This window comes from Nerophis ophidion, linkage group LG06 (genome assembly GCF_033978795.1).
Source record: "Nerophis ophidion isolate RoL-2023_Sa linkage group LG06, RoL_Noph_v1.0, whole genome shotgun sequence".
NCBI classification, from domain to species: domain Eukaryota; kingdom Metazoa; phylum Chordata; class Actinopteri; order Syngnathiformes; family Syngnathidae; genus Nerophis; species Nerophis ophidion.
In genome coordinates, this window is record NC_084616.1 from 39926863 (window position 1) to 39953086 (window position 26224).

At 42.4% G+C, this 26224-nt stretch overlaps 1 protein-coding gene across 1 annotated transcript; it reads left to right on the forward strand.

Moving 5' to 3' along the window:
- The first annotated feature begins 10371 nt into the window (after nucleotides 1-10371).
- Nucleotides 10372-11368, forward strand: LOC133553943 (transcription factor HES-2-like). The gene is made up of 3 exons (XM_061902274.1): nucleotides 10372-10466; nucleotides 10574-10757; nucleotides 10847-11368. The coding sequence occupies exons 1-3, from the start codon at nucleotides 10383-10385 to the stop codon at nucleotides 11188-11190; spliced, it is 612 nt and encodes a 203-aa protein (XP_061758258.1). The 5' UTR covers nucleotides 10372-10382; the 3' UTR covers nucleotides 11191-11368.
- The last annotated feature ends 14856 nt before the right edge of the window (nucleotides 11369-26224 follow it).

Consider the following 26224-nt stretch of genomic DNA (forward strand, 5'->3'; position numbering starts at 1 on the left):
CGTTAATAGATTGATGAGTTAACTCGTAATTAACGCATTAATTTGCCCACCCCTAATATATATATATATATATATATATATATATATATATATATATATATATAGGGCTTCACGGTGGAAGAGGGGTTAGTGCGTCTGCCTCACAATACGAAGGTCCTGCAGTCCTGGGTTCAATCCCAGGCTTGGGATCTTTCTGAGTGGAGTTTGCATGTTCTCCCCGTGAATGCGTGGGTTCCCTCCGGGTTCTCCGGCTTCCTCCTACTTCCAAAGACATGCACCTGGGGATAAATTGATTGGCAACACTAAATTGGCCCTAGTGTGTGAATGTGAGTGTGAATGTTGTCTGTCTATCTGTGTTGGCCCTGCGGTGAGGCGGCGACTTGTCCAGGGTGTACGCTGCCTTCCACCCGATTGTATCAGAGATAGGAGCCAGTGCCCCCCGCGACCCCAAAAGGGAATAAGCGGTAGAAAATGGATGGATGGATATATATATATATACTAAATTGGCCCTAGTGTGTGAATGTGAGTGTGAATGTTGTCTGTCTATCCGTGTTGGCCCTGCGATGAGGTGGCGACCTGTCCAGGGTGTACGCCGCCTTCCGCCCGATTGTAGCTGAGATAGGCTCCAGCACCCCCCGCAACCCTGAAAGAGACAAGCGGTGGAAAATAGATGGGATGGATGTGTGTTTTTGTCACTCCTAATGATTGTCCCGATAAAAAAAAGTGTCCTTTAAGTTGTAAGCAAAACTGTGAGTGACTATAGCATCCCCGCCATTAGTAGACAAATGTCACGGTAAACTCCATATGGTCCAACCAAAACATCGGGTCTTACTCGCTGGCAATAACTCGTAGCTAGGATTGTCATAACTTTGTCTTCAGACCATGGGAAGGAAGGAAGTGAGTGTGAAGGACAGTGCTGAGAAAAGGGAGTGGATGATATTCATTGAATTTAAGGAAGAAATCATCAAAAATATTACAGAGCGTGTTGCCAATTTGGCAAAGCAATTTACAAACCCCGTTTCCATACGAGTACGGACATTGTGTTAGATGTAAATAAAACGGAAAACAATGATTTGCAAATCATTTTCAACCCATATTCAGTTGAATATGCTACAAAGACAACATATTTGATGTTCAAACTGATAAACATTTTTTTTTGTGCAAATAATCATTAACTTTAGAATTTGATGCCAGCAACACGTGACAAAAAAGTTGGGAAAGGCGGCAATAAATACTGATAAAGTTGAGAAATGCTCATCAAACACTTGTTTGGAACATCCCACAGGTGTGCAGGCTAATTGGGAACAGGTGGGTGCCATGATTGGGTATAAAAGCAGCTTCCATGAAATGCTAAGTAATTCACAAACAAGGATGGTGCGAGGGTCACCACTTTGTAAGCAAATTGTTAAACAGTTTTAAAACAACATTTCTCAACAATCTATTTCAAGGAATTTAGGGATTTTACCATCTACGGGCCGAAAAATCATCAAAAAGTTCAGAGAATCTGGAGAAATCACTGCACGAAAGCGATGACATTACTGACATTTGATCCCTCAGGCGGTAGTGCATCAAAAACCGACATCAGTGTGTAAAGGATATCACCACGTGAGCTCAGGAACACTTCAGAAAACCACTGTCAGTAACTACTGTTGGTTGCTACATCTGTAAGTGCAAGTTATAACTCTGCTATGCAAAGCAAAACCCATTTATCAACAACACCAAGGAACGCAGCTGGCTTCGCTGGGCCCGAGCTCATCTAAGATGGTCTGATGGAAAGTGGAAAAGTTTTCTGTGGTCTGACGAGTCCACATTTCAAATTATATTTGGAAATTGTGGACGTGGTGTCAAACGGAACAAAGAGGAAAATAACCATCCGGATTGTTGTAGGCGTAAAGTTCAGAAGCCAGAATCTGGGATGGTTTCAGGATGCATTAGTGCCCAAGGCATGGGTAACTTACACATCTATGAAGGCACCATTAATGCTGAATGGTCCATACAGGTTTTGGAGCACCATATGTTGTCATTTAAGCAACGTTATCATGGACGCCCCTGTTTATTTCAGCAAGACAATGCCAAGCCACGTATTACAACAGCTTGGTTTCGTAGTAAAACACTGCGGGTACTTTCCTGGCCTGCCTGCAGTCCAGACCTGTTGCCCATCGAAAATGTGTGGCGCATTATGAAGCGTAAAATACAACAGTGGAGTCCCTTTATTGTTGAACGACTGAAGCTCTACATAAAACAAGAATGAGAAATAATTCCACTTTCAAAGCTTCAACAATTAGTTTCCTCAGTTCCCAAATGTTTATTGAGTGTTGTTAAAAGAAAAGTTGATGTAACACAGTGGTGAACATGCCCTTTCCCAACTACTTTGGCACATGTTGCAGCCATGAAATTCTAAGTTAATTTTTATTTTTAAAAAAAAACAAAGTTTATGAGTGTGAACATCAAATATCTTGTCTTTGTAGTGCATTCAAATGAATATGGGTTGAAAATGATTTGAAAATCATTGTATTCCGTTCATATTTACATCTAGCACAATTTCCCAACTCATATGGAAACGGGGTTTGTAATTGTGTCACTGCTAGTCTGCGCCATACTGAAGTAGGAGGAATCCAACACCAACTGAAGATGTTAAAATAATATCTCAACGGTGGACATTCATACATGAAAATATAGAGAAGCTGCTGATGGTGTGATTGGCAGAGAAGCATCGGGAGCCATATACTCTCCAGGGTGAATACTGTACATTACTTCATAAAACATGCTGAAACCATTAGTCGTACATATTGTTTTTTAAGTTTTTTTTTTTTTTTTACTGAAACCTATCCCAGCTGCACATGGGTGGAAGGTGGTGTACACCCTGGAGAAGTCGCCATGTCACAAAATGTACGTAATGCATGAAATTTCATATGTTTTAAATGTTGAGATGTATACAAATGTAAAAAAAAAATTTGGTGTGAATCTTTGGGCACTTTGCCATTCCTTTCCGATTCTTGGGGTGAGGATTTGATCCATTATCGATACTCATTCAACACGATTTTCGATTCAAACTGATTTTTGCGATGTATTATTTGGCATAGTAATACTAATAACACCAACACCTTAACAAAACAACTTACAGGCTACGTGCACCAAGTAAGCAAAGAGATGGCCTAAAAAACTTTTTTTTTTTAATTTGTCCCCCAAAAAAATGTATTACTTAAAAAAAAATCGGGATTTCAATGTGATAAAAAACATTTTACCAAGTCCAAAGCAAAGCATGGGATGCAGTGGTGTAAAGCACATCACCAGTGGACTTTAGAGCAGTGGAGACGCCTTGTCTGGAGTGATGAATAACGCTTTTCCATCTGGCAATCTGATTGATCAGAGTGGGTTTGAAGGTTGCCAGGAGAATGGTAAATTTCAGACTGCAATGTGCCGAGTGTGAAATTTGGAGGAGGAGGAATTATGTTGTGGGGTTGTTTTTCAGGAGTTGGGCTTGGCTCCTTAGTTCCAGTGAAAGGAACGTCGAATGCTCCAGTATAACAAAATATTTTGGACAATTCCATGCTCCCAACCTTGTGGGAACAGTTTGGAGCGGGCCCCTTCCTCTTCCAACATGACTGTGCACCAGTGAAGTGAAGTGAAGTGAATTATATTTATATAGCGCTTTTCTCTAGTGACTCAAAGCGCTTTACATAGTGAAACCCAATATCTAAGTTACATTTTTAAACCAGGTGGGTGGCACTGGAAGCATGTGGGTAAAGTGTCTTGCCCAAGGACACAACGGCAGTGACTAGCATGGCGGAAGCGGGAATCGAACCTGCAACCCTCCAGTTGCTGCTAGGGCCACTCTACCAACCGAGCTATACCGCCCCAGTGCACAAAGCAAGGTCCATAAAGACATGGATGACAGAGTCTGGTTTCGATGAACTTGACTGACCTGCACAGAGTCCTGACCTGAACCTGATAGAAAACCTTTGGGATGATTTAGAACAGAAACTGAGAGCCAGGCCTTCTAGACCATGGGTGTCAAACTCTGGCCCGCGGGCCAATTTCGGCCCGCCGTTTAATTTCATTTGGCCCTTGAGGAGATATCAAATTAACATTAGAGCTGGCCCGCCGTTAACACCACATTCACCGCTAATACTCATACTTGCCAACCCTCCCGATTTTCCCGGGAGACTCCCAAAGTTTAGTGCCCTTCCCAAAAATCTTCCTGGGCAACCATTCTCCCGATTTCCACCCGGACAACAATATTGGGACCGTGCCTTAAAGGCACTGCCTTTGGCGTCCTCTACAACATGCCGTCACGTCCTCTTTTCCTCCATATAAACAGCGTGCTGGCCAAGTCACATAATATATGCGGCTTTCACACACACATACTTGGTCAACAGCCATACAGGTCACACTGAGGGTGGCCATATAAACAACTTTAACATTGTTACAAATATGCGCCACACTGTGAACGCACACCAAACAAGAATGACAAAACACATTTCGGGAGAACACCCGCACCGTAACACAACACAAACACAACAGAACAAATACCCACAACCCCTTGCAGCACTAACTCTACCGGAACGCTACAATATACACCCCCCACTACCAACAAACCCCGCCCACCTCATTTTTATTTTATTTTCGAATTTTTTAGCCTGTGGAAAAAGTTAATGTTGATATATACCTCAGAAAGCTGCAAATAGAAAAGAGGCAATAGTTTTTTAAATTACATTTTATTTAATATACCACTGATGTTTTTTTGTTTGTTTTTTGAAAGTTGATTTTGCACTATTATGTTATATAAGCTCTGCCTGTTTCATGGGAGGAAGCCCGAGTACCCGGAGGGAACCCACGCAGTCACGGGGAGAACATGCAAACTCCACACAAAAAGATCCCGGGGCTGGGATTGAACCCAGGATTACTCAGGACCTTCGTATTGTGAGGCAGATGCACTAACCCCTGTACCACCATGCTGCTCTATTTAAGCCTTGCTTGTTCAATATTCATTGCAAAACTTGTTTGGGTCCCTATTAAAAGGTTAATTTGTTCAACCTTGGCCCGCAGCTTTGTTCAGTTTTAAATTTTGGCACACTCTGTATTTGAGTTTGACACCCCTGTTCTAGATCAACATCAGTGTGTGACTTCACCAATGCGCTTTTGGAAGAGTGGTCGAAAATTCCTATAAACACACTCAGCAACCTTGTGGACAGCCTTCTCAGAAGAGTTGAAGCTGTATTAGCTGCAAAACGTGGACGGACATCATATTGAACCCTTTGGGTTAGGAATGGGATGGCACTTCAAGTTCATATGTGAGTAAATACTTTTGGCAATAAAGTGTATGTGCTTGTCACCTTGACTTACGATTGCAAAGCAAGTTATCCATTGATTTGTACGTACAAAAATAAACAACCTAATGCAAAGGCAATAATATAATAGGCGGAAATACTTTTAAATTCTTACATTCACTGCTACAAGCAGCCCTCTGAGGGCAGCCATGACTGGGATGTGGCCCTCCATTAAAACAAGTTCAACACTCTTGATCATAGGCGCCGATCCCGTGAGTGCTTCGCTGCCTGAGTACCCACGTGGGATTGATGGAAAAAAATTTCTCACCACCATGCAAACACCGCTCATGCTCAGGCCCCTTGTAGATTATCCAGGGTAAATCCCACCTAACCTTATCCTTGTCCACACACACAATGGTCGTTTAAGACCCCCTCCCCCTCTCCCTCATTCGGTGCAACGCGACCTAGTACGCATCCGCGGAAAATGCGCACGTCATAGTCACTTCCAGTCTTGCTTTGTGTGCCAGTTCTTAAATTGAATTTATCTGAACAATATCCAGTGTTGTGGTAGTTCAAATAACCGGAATCCAGTGTGCTGTGGGGCCCTATTGTACTGCAAAGTTCAAATTTGAATGACAATAAGAGTCTAAGTCTAAGTCTATTGTAGTGAATCACACTTGAGCCATCATAATTGATAATGATAAATGGATTGTACTTGTATAGCGCTTTTCTACCTTATACTCAAAACGCTTTGACACTACTTCCACATTCACCCATTCACACACACATTCACACACTGATGGAGGGAGCTGCCATGCAAGGCCCTAACCAGCACCCATCAGAAGCAAGGGTGAAGTGTCTTGCTCAGGACACAACGGACGTGACGAGATTTGTACTAGGTGGGGATTGAACCATGGACCCTCTTCCACTGCGCCACGCCGTCATGATAAATTCATAAAATCTTTAATGGACATGTCAAAGTAAACAATGTGATGAATAACATTTTACATCAATCAATCTCAGGATTTAGATATCTGGTCAGGACACTCCTCACTCTTTTGCCTTCACCTTAATTGTCCATTCATTTTTGGTGACTTAATATACTCTGGACCTAGACATTGAGTCCGCGACATACATGGTGGACAATAACTGATACAGTCTGCTTTGCCAGTCCAAAAGCATTCACCGTTTCCCGTAGTCTTCGCTCGACGGCCAGGTAATACAAAGCACACGCTACCATTTTTTTCATCACATCCATGGGAGCCCACATTCTCGTTGACTCTACTTCGACATTTGGACAAAGTTTTTCGTTCAGTCCAATCACAGCTGACCCGGACATTCGAAAGTTCTCTTGCCGTCTGAGACGTGTTGTATCGTAAATAGCTGCAATCGCTTTCTCTTAAGGTATTCATGTGCGATTTCCACAAGCGTCTGTACAGACAGAAGGAGAAACCGGCTGTCCGACTGACTCGCCTTCATACGTCCAGTGTTTAGCTCCGAGTTACGAAACCGCTGTACTATGAAGCTGGCTGTGGCGCGTTCTTTCTGACGTCACTTCCTGTGTGGGGCGTCCCAGCAACCTGAGGGTTCCTGGTTCAATTCCCACCTTCTACCAACCTCGGCACGTCCTTTGTGTCCTTGAGCAAGACACTTCACCCTTGCTTCTGATAGGTCGTTTGTTAGGGCCTTGCATGGCAGCTTTGGCCATCGGTATGTGAATGTGTGTGTGAATGGTTGAATGTGGAAATAGTGTCAAAGCACTTTGAGTACCTTGAAGGGAGAAAAGTATAAGCCATTTACCAGTTACTTCCTCTCCGAACTCAGTTTGTAAACGATCAATGAGTCCTTACAAAGCTAGGAGCCGAAGATTCAACAAATGCACGGCGCATTTACCCTTGTAAAAAAATTGTCCGAGGAGAGGAACCTTAAATGATAGTTTAGAGTGGCTGAAACCGGCCATCGGGTAAATAATTATTCGTTAAAGGCAGACCTGGGTAAATTAAGGCCCGGGGGGCCACATGCAGCCCATTTCCCAAATAATGATTTTAGATCTTTAAACTGGGAACTGTAGCTTCCATTTTGATGTGCAGTGATGTTTTCAAATGACCGTAAGTCTTGTACTATACAAAATATTTCAATGGTTAAAATCTGTGCTTTTGCATGATATACTAGTTACTATGGTAATCTAATTAGTTACTATGGTAATCAAAGTCACAGCAGCTCAGACGAGGCACCAAGCAGTGTGGGTGGGGAGCGTTTCCACAGGGTGATTCCAGAGCGACCAACCTGAAATGCGGGTGTCAGGGACAGACGCGGAAGGAGATTTTTACAACAAAGTTCTAAAGCTTAGTGATGCACAATCTGATACATCAGATTGTGGATAGTTTTTTTTTAACCTTTCACATTCATATTTCGCTGTGTTTGTTGCATTTTTGTTGCTTGCTTGATTGTAAATAATGTCAATCGAGAGGGTGTGTGACGTTCATTTGTTGTCAATATTCAGCGTTTTATCGTTCATAGTTAATATTGTAAATCCCACATTCTTTATTTTCATGTACATTCTGGGTGTCTCATTCAGTAAAAAAAAAAAATTTTAAATTACATTCTCTTTTTAAAGGCGGTCTGTTATAACATTTTTAGCCATTTACACATTATTGTGAGGTTTTGTATTAGTGTTCCTAAAAATCAGATATCCTGGCCCTCAGACACATTTTTTCTCTAAATTTGGCCCCCGAGTCAAAATAATTTCCCAGGCCTGGTTTAAGGGGTTATCCGGCTTAGTGTAGACATGGCCTCAGAAAAGTAGCATCAGATTTACCGCCTGTCCGAGCACCCACCGGCAGAAGTGTAGATCGGCGGCTATGCCATACTTGCCAACCCTCCCGAATTTTACGGGAGACTCCCAAATTTCAGTGCCTCTCCCAAAAATCTCCCGGGACAACCATTCTCGTGAATTTCTCTGGATTTCCAGCCGGACCTGAGTGAGGACAGCCTGTCGTCACGTCCGCTTTTCCTCCATATAAACAGCGCGCCGGCCCAGTCACGTTATAACATCTGCGTCTTTTGGAGCTCAGTGGGCAACTGCACACACAACAAGAAGGAGACTATTATATGTGTCTCCGTTATCCATATATAACCCATAAAGTAGGCAGGCACTGAGCTATTTCTCAGCGTGTTTATTCCAGCCGGCACATTAATACACTGACACACAACATCCTGAATCCCATCATGCATTGCTTAAAAACTACGGCTAGTAGTAGTGTCCAAAAAAAGATAATGACAGAGATAGGGACGGCGTGGTGCAGTGGGAGAGTGGCCGTGCGCAACCCGAGGGTCCCTGGTTCAATCCCCACCTATAGTACCAACCTCGTTACGTCCGTTGTGTTCTTGAGCAAGACACTTCACCCTTGCTCCTGATGGGTGCTGGTTAGCGCCTTGCATGAAAGCTCCCTCCATCAGTGTGTGAATGTGTGTGTGAATGGGTAAATGTGGAAGTATACAGTGTCAAAGCGCTTTGAGTACCTTGAAGGTAGAAGAGCGCTATACAAGTACAACCCATTTATCATTTATTTATCATTTATAGAACGAGGATGGACAATCCATCCATCCATCCATTCATCCATCCATCTCTTTCCGCTTATCCGAGGTCGGGTCGCGGGGGCAGCAGCCTAAGCAGGGTAGCCCAGACTTCCCTCTCCCCAGCCACTTCGTCTAGCTCTTCCCGGGGATCCCGGGGCGTTCCCAGGCCAGCCGGGAGACGTAGTCCACCCAAAATGTTCTGGGTCTTCCCCGTGGCCTCCTACCGGTTGGACATGCCCTAAACACCTCCCTAGGGAGGCGTTCGGGTGGCATCCTGACCAGATGCCCGAACCACCTCATCTGGCTCCTTTCGACGTGGAGCAGCAGCGGCTTTACTTTGAGCTCCTCCCGGATGACAGAGCTTCTCACCCTATTTCTAAGGGAGAGCCCCGCCACCCGGCGGAGGAAACTCATTTCGGCCGCTTGTACCCGTGATCCTATCCTTTCGGTCATGACCCAAAGTTCATGACCATAGGTGAGGATGGGAACGTAGATCGACTGGTAAATTGAGAACTTTGCCTTCCGGCTCATCTCCTTCTTCACCACAACGGATCGGTACAACGTCCGCATTACTGAAGACGCCGCACCGATCCGCCTGTCGATCTCACGATCCACTCTTCCCTCACTCGTGAAAAAGACTCCTAGGTACTTGAACTCCTCCACTTGGGGCAGGGTCTCCTCCCCAACCCTCAGATGGCATTCCACCCTTTTCCCGGCGAGAACCATGGACTCGGACTTGGAGGTGCTGATTCTCATTCCGGTTGCTTCACACTCTGCTGCGAACCGTTCCAGTGAGAGCTGAAGATCCCGGCCAGATGAAGCCATCAGGACCACATCATCTGCAAAAAGCAGAGACCTAATCCCGCGGCCACCAAACCGGAACCCCTCAATGCCTTGACTGTGCTTAGAAATTCGGTCCATAAAAGTTATGAACAGAATCGGTGACAAAGGACAGCCTTGGCGGACTCCAATCCTCACTGGAAATGTGTTCGACTTACTGCCGGCAATGCGGACGAAGCTCTGACACTGATCGTACAGGGAGCGGACCGCCACAATAAGACAGTCCGATACCCCATACTCTCTGAGCACTCCCCACAGGAATTCCCGAGGGACATGGTCGAATGCCTTCTCCAAGTCCACAAAGGATCGAGGATGGACAATTCAACCCTAATCTCACCCCTTTCCTGCAAATTAAATGTCACAGATGCTGCCCATACCTATGCTCCTTCAAAGGCATTGCACGAATTCGAAGGTCTCAAGGTTGACAAATATGGCCAATGTGCCTCCATCCATCCATCAATTTTTCTACCGCTTGTCCCTTTTGGGGGTTGCAGCTGAGATAGGCCTATGCCCCTGATGTATACCAACTCTGCATAACGGCGCTGGAGCAGATGGTGCGGACAGGAGCGCCTCTCTCCCATCCAGCGTGATGATGCCGTGTCCCCGCCCCTGTGACGCACCCCCCGGCTGCGCATAAATAGTCGGTCTGCGCGGCTCCTACTCACTCACACTTCCCCGCCCAACAAGCACAACATGAGTCCCGGCAGCATCTCCCCCGAGCTGACCAGTGTCCCGTCCACCGTGGCCCAGAGGAAACACGCCCACGCGCTTAGAAGGGTAAGAACAATTAAAACAATAATTTATTTTGTTTTCAAATTTTTATATATTTTTGTTCATGTCGTGAAGTGCATCAATATAACATTTTCCTCCCTTTTTTTTTCCAGACTCTCAAACCTCTTTTGGAGAAGAGAAGACGCGCGCGCATTAATGACAGTTTGAGCCATTTAAAGAGTCTCATCCTGCCGCTCGTCGGCAAAGACAACTCCCGCTACTCCAAGTTAGAGAAAGCGGACATTCTGGAAATGACGGTCCGCTTCCTCCGAGACCTTCCAGCCTCTCCCGATAAAGGTGCTCATCGTTACCGTCATCATCATCATCGTGTGCGCACTCATTGCGGGCGCTAATTCTGTTGCCTCCCCCTCTCCCCACCCCTGCAGACCCCGCAGAAAGCTACAAAGAAGGCTACAAAGCTTGCCTCCAGAAAGTCTCGGCTCTGCTGCCCGGGACGAGCCTGCTGCAGGACCGGGACGCGTGTCAGCGCGTCACGGACTTCGTGCAGCGCGGCATGTGCGCCACACTCACACCGGCGTGTCTCAACTGCCGCGCGCAGACTTCCAGGAGCTTCCCGCGCGTCCAACAGCGGCCCTTGAGCCTCAAGTCCGGCTTCGGCTCAGCGAGGCCGGAGAGCGGCTCTCTTCAGTCCCAGCCGGCGGCCCCCAGTCGGCCGGCGCAGCAACTACAGCCCGATAACGCCAGCGCGCCCATGTGGAGGCCCTGGTAGATGTCCTTTATTTAATATTAAAGTCATCCAGCACAGATGGAAACCAAAAAATATATATACATCGCAATCCTCTTTGGGGTTTCAAAGGCACGGGTTGTATAAGCAACACTTTTTGTAAAACCCCAAGGGTTACCAAGTTGGAGGTTTGCACGAAGGGACTTAAAAGTATTTTGGTCTGTGCAAAAAGAATAGTCTGTAAACACTATGTGTTCATTCAATGTCATGAAGGAGGGAAAAAAAAGCAAATAAAGATGAAAGAAAATCTCATGTTTTGTTGAAATGGTCTTCTTTAAAAAAAAAATCATCATAATCTTATTAATATAGGAAAAAAGGCGGTAAAGTGATAAAGCCTGGACGGGTCATCCTGCAGCCCATTGATGCTGAGAGCAGCTGCTCCATTGTTGCCGCCCGAGGCGCCTTTCTGCATGCTTGCCGCCAAATGTGTGGGAAGAAGTTTAAGAGTGGTATCCCTTTGCGTGGCACACAAACACTCACTCCGCATTCCTGGCATGTTCCCCTGCAAAAAGTGGTTGCCAGGGGATACCCGAATAAACACACAAAAAGGGGCAAGTTAAGTCAAGTCATACTTTGATGTATAAGACATGTTGAATAATCATTAGGTGCTGCTTAGGCCCTCAAAAAGTAATACAGTGAATAATACATCAAGCACACTCTTCAAACGAATGTGTTGGAAATAACACAATTTGTGTTGTTTTTTTACACTTCTCCATGTCCAGAGGGGGACAACTTCATTTTTGTTAATTTTAAAGGCCTACTGAAATGAGATTTTCTTATTTAAACGGGGATAGCAGGTCCATTCTATGTGTCATACTTGATCATTTCGCGATATTGCCATATTTTTGCTGAAAGGATTTAGTAGAGAACATCCACAACAAAGTTCGCAACTTTCGGTGCTAACCGAAAAGCCCTGCCTCTACTGGAAGTCGCAGACGATGACATCACATGTTGATGGCACTTTACATATTCACATTGTTTTAATGGGAGCCTCCAACAAAAAATGCTATTCGGACGGAGAAAACGACAATTTCCCCATTAATTTGAGCGAGGATGAAAGATTCGTGTTTGAAGATATTGATAGTGACGGACTAAAAAAAAACAAAAAACGCGATTGCTTTGGGACGGATTCCGATGTTTTTAGACATATTTACTAGGTTAATTCTGGGAAATCCCTTATCTTTCTATTGTGTTGCTAGTGTTTTAGTGAGTTTAATATTACCTGATAGTCGGAAGTGTGTCTCCACGGGTGTCCCTAACCCTAACGTACTGTGAGGCAGACACACTAACCCCTCTTCCACCGTGAGGCCCCTCTTTCAATTCCTATTCCGTCTATTTGTATTTGTGTTTGACTTTCTCTTCTACTGTTACCAAATAGCATTTTTTTAGTTTAACTGAGATTCAATGATAGTCTGTTTTTGTCAAACCATCTTTTTAATTTGTTCATTTCTTCTGTTATTATTTGTATTATCTTCTGTGTGTTCTCTCCGGAAAAAAACGCTGTTGTATCATCCACAAATAATACTAACTTTAAATCTTTTTGTAACTTTGCAAATGCGATGAACAATTTTGGTCCTAGTATTGATCCCTGAGGTACACCACAGGATATATTTAGCATTAGAGACATTTATTCACCTAGCTTCACATATTGTTTCCTGTTTGTTAAATAACTTCTAATCCAGTTTAAGACCAACCCTCTGATGCCATACCGTTCTATTTTTTTGAATAAAATATTGTGATTAATTGTGTCAAATGTTTTAGTTATATCTATCAACACTGCTGCCGCACAAGAAGCTGATCTTATTTAATCCTATTTGTATTTGTGTTTGACTTTCTCTTCTACTGTTACCAAATAGCATTTTTTTAGTTTAACTGAGATTCAATGATAGTCTGTTTTTGTCAAACCATCTTTTTAATTTGTTCATTTCTTCTGTTATTATTTGTATTATCTTCTGTGTGTTCTCTCTTGAAAAAAACGCTGTTGTATCATCCACAAATAATACTAACTTTAAATCTTTTTGTAACTTTGCAAATGCGATGAACAATTTTGGTCCTAGTATTGATCCCTGAGGTACACCACAGGATATATTTAGCATTAGAGACATTTATTCACCTAGCTTCACATATTGTTTCCTGTTTGTTAAATAACTTCTAATCCAGTTTAAGACCAACCCTCTGATGCCATACCGTTCTATTTTTTTGAATAAAATATTGTGATTAATTGTGTCAAATGTTTTAGTTATATCTATCAACACTGCTGCCGCACAAGAAGCTGATCTTATTTAATCCTACCCCTTTTCATACCATCGCAATTTTACCCCATTTCTTTGTTCTCTGCAACATAGCAGTGAACAAATAAACAATAAACAAATATCAAATACATAAATTATCTTTGTCTTAATAAAAAAACAAAAAAAATAAAAATAAAAAAAGGGTTCAAATATTCATCATAATTCTTGTTCTGTGTACTTTGTGAACACTTGTAGTTTGAACAGTCACTTAAACTGAATCATATTGGTGTTTTGTTGGATTTCTCTGGTTAATCTATTCCATAATTTAATTCCACATACTGAAATGCTAAAGGTTTCAAGGGTTGTACGAGCATACAAATGTTTTAAATTACTGTGCTTGCTTAATTTTAATGGGATGCACATTTAAAAAATACTGCAAGGTTTTAACCCTTGTTTAATGTTCATATTGTTGTTACTCAGCCAGTGTTTGTGGGTCTGATGGACCCATTGCATTTTGTGGATTTTAATGCCTCTCAATCAAATACCTTTATGTTAAAATACTGAACAGATGTTTACCTTATCTCAATAAACATCTTTAAAATTGGGTCTGATGGACCTGTTGCATTTTGTGGCTTTTAATGCCTCACAATCAAACACTTTTATGTTAAAATACTGAACAGATGTTTATTGGGATAAAGATCTGTTTTATGTTAAAATACTGAACAGATGTTTATTGGGATAAATATCTGTTCAGTATTTTAACATAAAAGTGTTTGATTGTGAGGCATTAAAAGCCACAAAATGCAACAGGTCTATCAAACCCACAAACGCTGGCTGGGTGACAACAATATGAACGTTGCACGAAAAAAATTTTCTCTGCCAGTTTCTGCATCCCACAGAGATTCTTCTTTTGTGTTTCCTCACCTGCGGTTCCCACACAAGGTTCCAACATTGTTTGTCAACACTCTCTGCTCTCATTTTCTCGCACATTTGACCCTCTGATGTTCTATGTACCGACACTCTGTCCTCCTCCTGTCTAGGCTTGCTGTGTGTGAGTGTGTGTGTGTGTGTGTGTGTGTGTGTGTGTGTGTGTGTGTGTGTGTGTGTGTGTGTGTGTGTGTGTGCATGTGTGTGTGTGCATGTGCGTGTGCGTGTGTGTGTGTGTGTGTGTGTGTGTGTGTGTTTGTGTGTGTGTGTGTGTGTGTGTGTGTTACACGGAACATCAATTTCCAGACTTCTATTAGCCCCGGGTCCAGACATCTTATATGTAATAGAAATGCTTAGGTGGGGTATTGGGTGTGTGTGGTCATTAAATATGTATTCCGATATATGTTCTTCGTAGAAAATGAGACAAAGTCAGTGAGTCTCAGTTTGAAAAATTTATTAATTGCATCATTTTTCTTTTAATAAAAAATTTAAACGAGTCCCACAGACCCGAACACCACACAAGGGTTAAGATGCTTAAGTGGTTAGAAAGTGCTTAAGATAAAATAAAAAAAACCTGTATCAAATATAATGCTTCAAAAATGTTATTCACTACATTACAGAGTGATGAAATATATCCTGAGATTATCCAAATACTTTTCAAAGTAAAAAAGAGACATTCATAGTGTCATATTTATTATAAAGTATGTATTCTTTGTAATGCAGAACCATATTTACACTTGCATATAACTTGTTCTCGTTCAACAGCGACAGAATGCAAGCTGTATGACAACCCTTTTTTTTTTACATAAGAAATAATGCTAATCTAAATAACCCATTTCAAGCACCCAATATATAGGGCTTCACGGTGGCAGAGGGGTTAGTGCGTCTGCCTCATAATACGAAGTTCCTGCAGTCCTGGGTTCAAATCCAGGCTTGGGATCTTTCTGTGTGGAGTTTGCATGTTCTCCCCGTGAATGCGTGGGTTCCCTCCGGGTACTCCGGCTTCCTCCCACTTCCAAAGACATGCACCTGAGGATAGGTTGATTGGCAACACTAAATTGGCCCTAGTGTTTGAATGTGAGTGTGAATGTTGTCTGTCTATCTGTGTTGGCCCTGCGATAAGTTGGTGACTTGTCCAGGGTGTACCCCGCCTTCCGCCCGATTGTAGCTGAGATAGGCGCCAGCGCCCCCTGCGACCACAAAAGGGAATAAGCGGTAGAAAATGGATGGATGACAAACACCCAATATATACATGCAGAAACCAATGCAAAAAAAATATGGATTACAAATGAAATGACTGAGCTTTTCATGGAAGCTGCTTTTTATGGATCCCCACCTGTTCCCATTTAGCCTGTTCACCTGTGGGATGTTCCAGATAAGTGTTTGATGAGCATTTTTCAACTTTCTCAGTCTTTTTTGACACTTGTGGCAGCTTTTTTGAAACATGTTGCAGGCATCAAAATCCAAATGAGTTAATATTTGCAAAAAACAGCAAATATTAAAGGGGAACATTATCACCAGACCTATGTAAGCGTCAATATATACCTTGATGGTGCAGAAAAAAGACCATCTATTTTTTTAACCGATTTCCGAACTCTACATGGGTGAATTTTGGCGAATTAAACGCCTTTCTGTTTATCGCGCTGGAAGCGATGACGTCAGAATGTGACGTCGCCGAGGTAACACACCCGCCATTTTCATTTTCAACACATTACAAACACCGGTTCTCCGCTCTGTTATTTTCCGTTTTTTGGACTATTTATTGGAACCTTGGAGACATCATGCCTCGTCGGTGTGTTGTCAGAGGGTGTAACAACACTAACAGGGAGGAATTCTAGTTGCACCACTGGCCCGAAGATGTGAAAGTGTCTGCTGCCAGACCCCCATTGAATGTTCCGGAGTGTCTCCACATTTTACCGGCGATGCTAAGGCAGACATGGCACAGAGATGTATGGATAACCTGCAAATGCTTTTGCAACGATAGTCAACGAAATCACAAAGGTGAGTTTTGTTGATGTTGACTGCCAGCTAATCGATGCTAACATGCTATTTACCGGCGGTGCTAAAGCAGAGATGGCACAGAGATGTATGGATAACCTGTAGATGCATATTACGTTTCCTTCCACCCACATTTAATGCGAAAAAAACACTTACCAATCGACAGATTTAAGTTGCTCCAGTGTCACTAGATGCGAAAGTCCTGATTGTTTGGTCCGCACATTTTACCGGCGATGCTGACGCAGCTATTCGGCCATGCTATGGCTATGAGTAGCGTCAATAGCTATTCGCTCAATAGCTTCAGTTTCTTCTTCAATACTTTCATACTCCAACCATCTGTTTCAATACATGCGTAATCTGTTGAATCGCTTAAATCGCTGAAATCCGAGTTTGAATCCGAGCTAATGTCGCTATATATTGCTGTGGTATTCCCATTGTTTGTTTACATTGGCAGCACTGTATGACGTCACAGGATAAAGGCCAGTGTCTTCGCAGAGTGCGAAAAAAAGGCACTTTAAAGCTTTATTTAGGGATATTCCGAGACCGGTAAAATTTTGAAAAAAACTTAAAAAAATACAACAAGCCACTGGGAACTGATCTTTATTGTTTTTAACCCTTTTGAAATTGTGATAATGTTCCCCTTTAAGTATCTTGTCCTTGCAGTCCATTCAATTGAATATAGGCTGAAAAAGATTTGCAAATCATTGTATTCTGTTTTTATTTACCATTTACACAACTTGCCAACTTAACTGGTTTTGGGTTTTGTACAATAGCTCTGGTGGGGTGTTCTGTCCACAAGCGAACAGTCAGTTTTGCACACAAATCTGGCTCTTTTGGGAAAGTGGCAGGAAAAAAAAAAAGCCATCGCTGAAAGAAAACTCCAATAAGTCCTGCTTTCAGTTGTTCAGAAGCTATGACGTGGGGGACACAGGAGACACGTGGAAGAAGGTGATCTGGTCTGCACATCACCATGAACACACCACCCCACTGGACGTATAACATGCTGTGTGGTGCTTTTCTTCAGGAAAGATGGATGGAGACATACAGTATATAGCACAATCTTTGGAAAAAAACCTGTACGGAGCCTGAAAAAGACTTAAGACTCAGACACCAGTTCCTCTTCCAACAGGACAACAACCCCTAAACATGTCAGAATGGTCCACTCAAAGTCTAGACCTAAATCCAATAGAAAATATGTGGCAATATCAAAAAACAGCTTCAGACACTGACCTTGAGCCGATTTGCAAAGAAGTCTATCAGGCCTGGTTCATTCACACTGCGGGTCAATTCCAATGTTTTTGCTTATATGTGATCTGTATCAGATTTTTTCGTGTCACTGTGAACACTGCAACTCCAAAATTTTTCATATCTGACCCAGGCCTCTATCGCATACGAATCAGATGTATCAATACCAATATGTCATGAAATAGCAATAAACGTCATAATTCTCCACCAAAATAGATGGTTGCAAAATAAATAGTTGACAAGTGAGCAGACGACAGGTGAAAAAAATAATATTTTCACTTTGATAAATCAAATGCACTCACACAATCAATCAGTCAGCCATTTAACGAGTTATGGACTCAACCTCGACATGGAAAAGAAACGACAAAATGCACACGATGCAGCTCAAAAGCCGATTAAGTGACAAAATGGTAGGCAACAAATAGTGCTTGGTGATTCAGTTGCATTTATTCCAGTATCTGATACCTATGCGCTATTTTAACTACTGTTCCACCAATCATTACCGTCCAGTTCAGTTTAATAATAATTTTGGGAGGTTTCCCTCGTAGTCACAATGTGTTGATGTCTCACTTTCTACCACATAGTTTGATGTACACACATTTGCCTTTAATTGCATAGTCTTACGCTTTATCAGGTTTTACTGATACTGAGCTAAACTGAACCACAAACCTGACTTATGTCTACTGACCTACAGCAAGTCATTTTTCAATTATCTACCTTTCAACCTACACTGGCATAGCAAGTAGCCAACTCGCACAGACATTATCCAGCCTGCTTGAAGCGTTTTGTTTTTTCCTTCGACTTTAGAAAAGTGAAAGGAAGCCTCTCTTTCTGATTGTCTGTTAAAAAAATATGTTTGGAGGCCATATTTTTTATATGCAAAGACCTCTTACATGCCTCGCCCCTTTCAGTTTTCTGCAACTGCTTCTCCAACCATCAGCCATGTTTGTTGTTTTAGCAATGTGCTTTCGTGCTTTCAAATATGTTAGAGCTAGACGCTACTTAAATGGCAACAATGGAGGATTTTAGCATCCAACCTTACATGTATGAGCCAGAATCTGACCGGCAGCCAGAGGAAACCGAAGAAAAAGAAACTTGCGAACTGAGAAGCTAGTTTATTTGTTATGGTTACACAGAGGGAGATGACGGCTCAGACACCAGGGGGTGGTGATGTTCAAAGATTGTGATGTTCAAAGATTTATTTTGTAGATATATATATATATATATATATATATATATATATATATATATATATATATATATATATATATATATACATACATATATCCATCCATCCATTTTGTACCGCTTATTTCCTTTACATATATTTATATATATATATTAGGGCTGGGCAACGATAAAAAAATTTAATCGAAGTTAATCGCACTATTTCTCCGATTAATCACGATTAACTGCATTGTATACACAAAGCCCAATAATGAATTCAAAAGTAGTGTGTAGTGCACCTTTATTGGAATATTCTCCCACATGAACAAAAGCGCCAAAACATTTGTTGTGCAAACACAATTTAAATCAGTCCTTGTTAAACAGTAGCAGTTAAATAGCATATTTTATGAAAATCAACAAAAAAAATGTAAATACAAACATTTAAGCTTATTGCCACTGCCAGAGTATTTAAGTTATCCTGTTTGTTATGGAAAATAAATATAATCTACATACAAATCTCTGAGCCACAATCATAACATCTGAACAGGCAATTTCTGAGGTAACAGCAGAAAAATTTTTTTTATCAGGGTCTTATGTTTAAAAAACCTATATTATAGGTAGTGGGCTGTTTTAGGGAATTTTTGATCAAATTATCCGTAGTAGCAATATTAATAATGTTGTGTTTATTCTGCGTAGTGCACTTAAAATAATTATGACCATATCTAGGAATTGATATGATGGGAATTTTCCGATTGTTTGCTTGGTGCTTTGATAAACTGAACGCATATACATGGTACTATTTGTGATGTTATGAGCCAGGGAAAAAAAGTACTACCCTACCCAGCATGCAACAGGAGTGACGAGCATGCACGGTAGCCCGGTATAGGTTGTGTCGCCATGACGGCATCTTGTATGTTGTGATATGCACGCTCTGAAAGCAAACGTTAAGAACTCAGCCAACACTCCTCGTCTGCATTATCGATAAATAGACAGACAACACATATACTCCGCTGCTTCACAGGCCGCTGGATGTAGCCGGCAAAGTATTCCCATGCTAGCTAGCCAGTCTAGCAAGCACGCGTCATTCAGTCCAAAACGGCCCGATCTATCCACATCCAGAATTGTCTGGCGGTCGTAAGTGATCCCGGAGTGACCACACTGTAAGCCAGCCATGAAATTTGCAGAATTGTCTGGTATTTTTGCCAAATGTTCCATCTTTACCAAGAGCCCCTCGACGCCGAAGTACATCCGGGAGATGCCATCTTGTAAAGAAAAGGCGTTAACAAAATAAAAGCATGTAAACAACATATGCAAATGTGCGATAAAATAATTGTCGGCGTTAATAGATTGATGAGTTAACGCGTAGTTAACGCATTAATTTGCCCACCCCTAATATATATATATATATCCACCCATCCATCCATTTCCTACCGCTTATTCCCTTTACATATATATATATACACGTATATATATGTGTATGTAAGTATGTATTTATTAATAACAACAAACAATACTACTAAACTATAGAATGGAGTGTGTGACCAAAATCCAAGTGTGTGTGGTGTAAGACTATGTGTTTAATTAATTGTTGTGTATTACCGAGGGTTGAGAAGAGAGAGAGGCTGCAGCTCTTCAGGCGCTGCCCAGCCGTCCATAATCTCTAAGGGATTCGCATCAAGTAGGTTGGATGGGGAGTGGGGTATGTGTGTGTGGCGTAAATTTTTTGTGGATGCATGTGTGTGTAAGCCTGCCGCGTGTGTCTGTTCCGCGACTTTGGTCCGTCCGAAGTCAACAACAACAGGTGTGTGTCCATGAGAGACAAGAAGGAAGTTTATTGTGTCTTCCCCGCACTGTCTTTCGGGAGAGTCTTGAAGCAAGAGAAACAATCCAAGTTAGATTTTTTTGTATGCAAGTGAAAATAAAAATGTGCTTTTCATTCTAAATTGTCTATGACTGGTCTTCAAATTGATCCTGCAGGGCAGACAATTGTATTGGTGTGAAACAAAGACCTTCCAACTTTGGCCAAATACAGGTGGCGTTTATTTTCTATTTTACCCGCGGTGTCTTCACGCCGCACCCCCCTATTCCCTTTCCCGCAGCTTGCATCCCGAAACCTGCAGCATGCATGTGACTCTTAATTCCTGTGAAGTGCTGGGACCTTGACAGACTAAGGCTCTCTGTTATCCGGCCTGCACAGATGGGTTACAGACGCCCAATTTACTTGAAAAGACAAAAGGGGACTCTAACCGACGGCCCAGCAATTGAGGAGAGGTGGGACCCCTCCATCAACCCCTTACCCCGCCCGCTGCCCTCCCCTTTCCCTTCCATTAATCTCTCCGTCCCAGTGGGACTGCGAAGGGCGCGTGCAGCAAGTGTGCCTCTCAAAGAGCTTGTCTGTGCTGCTGATGCTGATGGTAAACCTGCGCACAAACCGAATATGACTTAATATGTTCACCCATAATGTAAATGATCTTCAAACAATGCTGCAGCATTTAACTGAATAACACCTACATTGTAAACATGTTCATTGTACATTCCCAGTAAATGAAGTTCGACTTGGACTTCGAGTTGGACTTCCTTTTTATTGTCATTCAAATTTGAACTTTAGAGTACAGCTAAGAACTAAATTTTGTTGCATTAGCTTATGGTAGTGCAGGATAAAAAAAAAAAGCAATAATGTGCATATATAAATAAATAGATTTCTGTACAGATACATATATTGCACTTTTTCGTATACATCCACGTTTATGGATGTATGTTATATTGTCTTTTTATTCCAGCGAGTTAATCCATTTTGGGGGGAATTGAGGGGATAATTATGATGCGTTCAAGAGTCTTATGGCCAGAGGGAAGAAGCTGTTACAGAACATGGTGGTTCTGCTTCAGAGGCTGCGGAACCTCTTTCTAGAGTCCAGCAGTGAAAACAGTCCTTGGTGGGGTTGGGAGGAGTCTTTGCAGATTTTCTGAGCCTTGGTCAGGCAGCGGCTTTTTGCGATCTCCTGGATAGGAGGAAGAGGAGTCCTGATGATATTTTTTCCACCATCTAGTTTGAGGCATTGCAGGCTCCAGTCCAGACAAAGATGTTGTTGGTCAGTAAGCTCTCTATAGTGCCTCTGTAGAATGTGGTGAGAATGGGGGGAGGGAGCTGTTCTCTTTTCATCTGACGCAAAAAATGCATGCGCTGCTGAGCTCTTTTTACAAGAGCTCTGGTGTGTAGGGACCAGGTTTTATTTTCAGTTATCTGCAACCCCAGGAACTTGGTGCTGCTTACCATCTCCACCGCTGTGCCATTGATGAAGAGTGGAGCGCGGCTGGACAGGTGCTTCCTGAAGTCAACGATGATCTCCTTGGTCTTGTCGACGTTCGGGAACAGGTTGTGTGTTCTGCACTAGTAAACCAGATGTTTCCTCCCTGTAGTCCGTGTTGTTGTTGTCACGGATGAGGCCCACCACTGTCGTGTCGCCCGCATACTTCACAATGTGGTTAGTAGTGGACCTGGCGCAGCAGTCATGGTTCATCAACTTGAACAGCAGCGGACTCAGGACGCAGCCCTGGGGGGAGCCTGTCTTCAGGTAGATGGCACTGGAGGTGTTGTTGTCCAGTCTACCAGACTGCGGTCTGTCTGTGAGGAAGTCAAGCAGCCAGTTGCATAGGGGGGTACTGTCATTTTTACAGTTATTTTTAGTAAGGGTACAATAAATATTGAAATTATATTGTTATATTATTTAAAATAATCAGTTCATTAAATTGCAGTTTGAGTAAACGTTTGAAAGTTTATTTTATGGGTAAACCCATCTGCTTTTCCTCCAGCTTCCTATACAACATCTCCTGGTTTATTTGGTAATGGTTGAGTTTATTTTGAACATGCTTGACAGCAAAGAACATCGCGTTAACCACTTGCAACAGTTCAACGTGTCCGAAAAGGAGTAGGAAGAAGCACAGCTTCTTCAATCAGACACCCCTTCTCCATATATCAAATATGGTTATTCACATTAGAGATATCTAACTTTCAACACTTTTAGAGCTACTTTGGCATAAAAAGAGAAGTACGTTATTCATGTTTTTTTATATCCTGTACGATGGCAACGTTTAAATGATACTTTTGTTGTGTTACACACAAACTCCGTGCTTCCCTCTGCTGCAGGAGCACGCAGAAGCTCTGCTGGGAACACCAGACACGCCCCCGCGCTCATCGGGCCGACCGCGCCCACTCTCCGCCGCAGCCGGTGGCAATCCACGTCTGATACACCTGGCATTGATGAAGGACGGTGGTATAAAGATGGCCGACGCTGGCTCATCGACGTCGGAACGTAATCTACTACCCGTGAGCTGCACGTCTCTGACAAACCTCCTGATCTCGCTCGTTGCCTGTTTCCTTGTTGCCTTTTGTTCCACTGATCCCTGTTTCTTCCGCTCTTCCCACAGCGCTCGTGTCACCACTGGACCCGTTTTGGCTTCCCGGATCCTTGACCTAGCTTTGGACTTTCGGATCCTCTCTCCTGCCTTTGACCCCCGCTTGGACCTTGGACTTCCCCTGGCTTGTTCTCACTAGGATTTGGACACTGAACCTCCAACACGCACCTCAACAAATCTCACGTTATTCACATATGGTAATTACACACATAGTCATTCATGCAGACACATTGTAGCATACACACTCCACGTATTCATCAAGTATTCAATAAAGCTATTGAACTTGACATTCTGTTGCTGTGCCGTCTCCTTTCCCAGTAATACATAACAACTTTACTCACAAAGCAGATGTCCACTTAAACTGTGCGGTCATATTCCGTGCCCTATTGCTGGGGTTGGCAACTTGCGGCCCTCGAGCCGCATGCGGCTCTTTAGCGCCCGCCCTTGTGGCTCCCTAGAAATGTTTGAAAAACGTATGAAAATGAAAAAAAAATTAGGGGAATAATATACATATATTTTTTAAAACAGACATGACACAAACCATCCTAATTGTTAAAGCCCACTGTTTAATATCTTTATGTTTATACTTTACTGGTGAGAGTATTTGGCGAGCAACGTTTTGTACTACTAATTTCGGCAGTCCTTGAACTCACCGTAGTGGTGTGACACAACAGTTTGTTTACATGTATAACTTTCTCTGACACTGACACAAAAAGACGCGTTTTATTCCACTCCTCCATCTCATTTTGTCCACTAAATGTTTTATGCTGTGCGTGAATGCCCAAAGGTGTGCTATGCTGATGTTACTGACTTGTTAAAACGCTAATCAGGCATATTTGGGCAGTGCATGACTTTTGAAACTTTTTTTTCTTAGTAGATTGCCCAGTACAGTACATATTCCATACAATTGACCACTAAATGGTGACACCCGAAAGAGTTTTTCAACTTGTTTAAGTCAGGGTCCACGTTAATCAATTCCTGGACTGCAAGCTAATCGATGATAACATGGTATTTAGACCAGCTGCATCATTATGCCTCGTTTGTAGGTACATTTGAGCTCATTTTACTTTGTTTTACTTATGTCCTCTGTGTATTTAATTTATATTTGCATGTCTCATGGTACATTAACTGTATGTTAAAGTCAGGGCATTTTTGTGTGCCGCTAGACACCAGCAAACGTTACCCGGCTTGCAAAGATTGTAATAAATCCATTAGAGGAAGACAGCCTGCCATTTCCTTTAACATGAACACACACACATCTATACCTCTGGCCATTCTAAGGCAGTAATTTCCCGGAGTTATCGCACTCTGTGAGAACCCTTCATTTTACTAATGTTTTCCAATGTTGTAAAAATGTGTAGAATACATATTACATTTCAACATTCCTGTCAACAAAGATTTGCGTCATCCTGGGTCACATAGTAATTTTGATTGTAGGCTATTATAGCTAATATAGACACTTACATCATTATAAGACATATATAAGGCGTAAAATTTTTTGCGGTTTCAGACAGATTGTATTTTTTGTATTTTTGGTTCAACATGGGTCCTTCAATATTTTGGCTAGTCAATCCCTACCCTATTCTGAGTTTTTTTGTCATCAAATAGAGACATAATTGATCATAATTGAACAGTTGTTGTCAGAGTAATTATATCCAAGTTATCACAAAACTTTGTCTTTCAATGAGTTCCCGGCGAGCAGACAAAAGCTGTCTTTGATCGTACTGATCAAAAAGCTTGTAAAACGCCACTGTGTAGGATGGGAAGTGACATGAAGGTGTCGGTTTCTTTGATGTATTGTAATCCACAGGAAGATTTTGTCTTTGACCTGATATTTACAAAGCGGAGAGGAAGCAGGACCTGACGCCCCTCCAAGCACCTTTTCTTTGAACTGTTTTGTGACCAAAGGCAGCGGCTGTTTATTACCCCTGACCTTTAGAAAGAGCTGTTGCCATATAATCAGGGAAAGAGCGTGGTGGGACACTGTACAAGGGTACAGGTCTACGCGTTTCTCCTCATTGAGCCAAATTGAATTCTGTCTGTTTAACTCCTTGCTTCTTTGTCTGTTTAAAAGATGTCATCAGTGTTTGAACCTGTCAGTACAAATACAGTGGTATCTCAACTAAAGAGTGTTTTGAGATAAGAGCTGTCTCTCGCCTAATTTTTACACTTGAAGTTGCAAGCAGACATTTGGCTTACAAGTATTCCCGCCATGAGTCGATGTAATGACCTACTCAGTGGCCTAGTGGTTAGAGTGTCCGCCCTGAGATTGGTAGGTCGTGAGTTCAAACCCCGGCCGAGTCATACCAAAGACTATAAAAATGGGACCCGTTGCCTCCCTGTTTGGCATTCAGCATTAAGGGGTTGGAATTGGGGGTTAAATCACCAAAAATGATTCCCGGGCGCGGCACCGCTGCTGCCCACTGCTCCCCTCACCTCCCAGGGAGTGATCAAGGGTGATGGGTCAAATGCGGAGAATAATTTCACCACATCTAGTATGTGTGTGACAATCATTGGTACTTTAACTTTAACTTTATAGCAAATGTCTCAGTGAACCCCGTGAGATCTGACCAAAACCTCTTGTCTGACTCGCTAGAATTAGCTTAACTAAAGATCAACATATTTTTGTCTTCCAACCATAGTAAGGAAGAAAGTAAGGTTTAAAGAAAGCTTTAAGAAAAAGTGGATGATATTAATTGTAATAAAGAAAGAAATCATCAAAAACATGACAAGTGTGTAGACCAACTGTATCACTGCTAGTCTGCACCATTCTGAAGCAGAATAAGTGTAATGCAAGCTAAGAATGTAAAAAATACATCAACAGCGTTATGGGCGGTATAGCTCGGTTGGTAGAGTGGCCGTGCCAGCAACTTGAGTCTTGCAGGTTAAATTCCCGCTTCCGCCATCCTAGTCACTGCCGTTGTGTCCTTGGGCAAGACACTTTACCCGCCTGCACCCAGTGCCACCCACACTGGTTTAAATGTAACTTAGATATTGGGTTTCACTATGTAAAGCGCTTTGAGTCACTAGAGAAAAGC

Coding starts and splice junctions, on each gene's coding strand:
- LOC133553943 (XM_061902274.1), top strand. CDS start 10,383: ATGAGTCCCGGCAGCATCTCCCCCGAGCTGACCAGTGTCCCGTCCACC. Junction 10,467..10,573: donor ACGCCCACGCGCTTAGAAGG/GTAAGAACAATT, acceptor TTTTTTTTCCAG/ACTCTCAAACCTCTTTTGGA. Junction 10,758..10,846: donor TCCAGCCTCTCCCGATAAAG/GTGCTCATCGTT, acceptor CCACCCCTGCAG/ACCCCGCAGAAAGCTACAAA.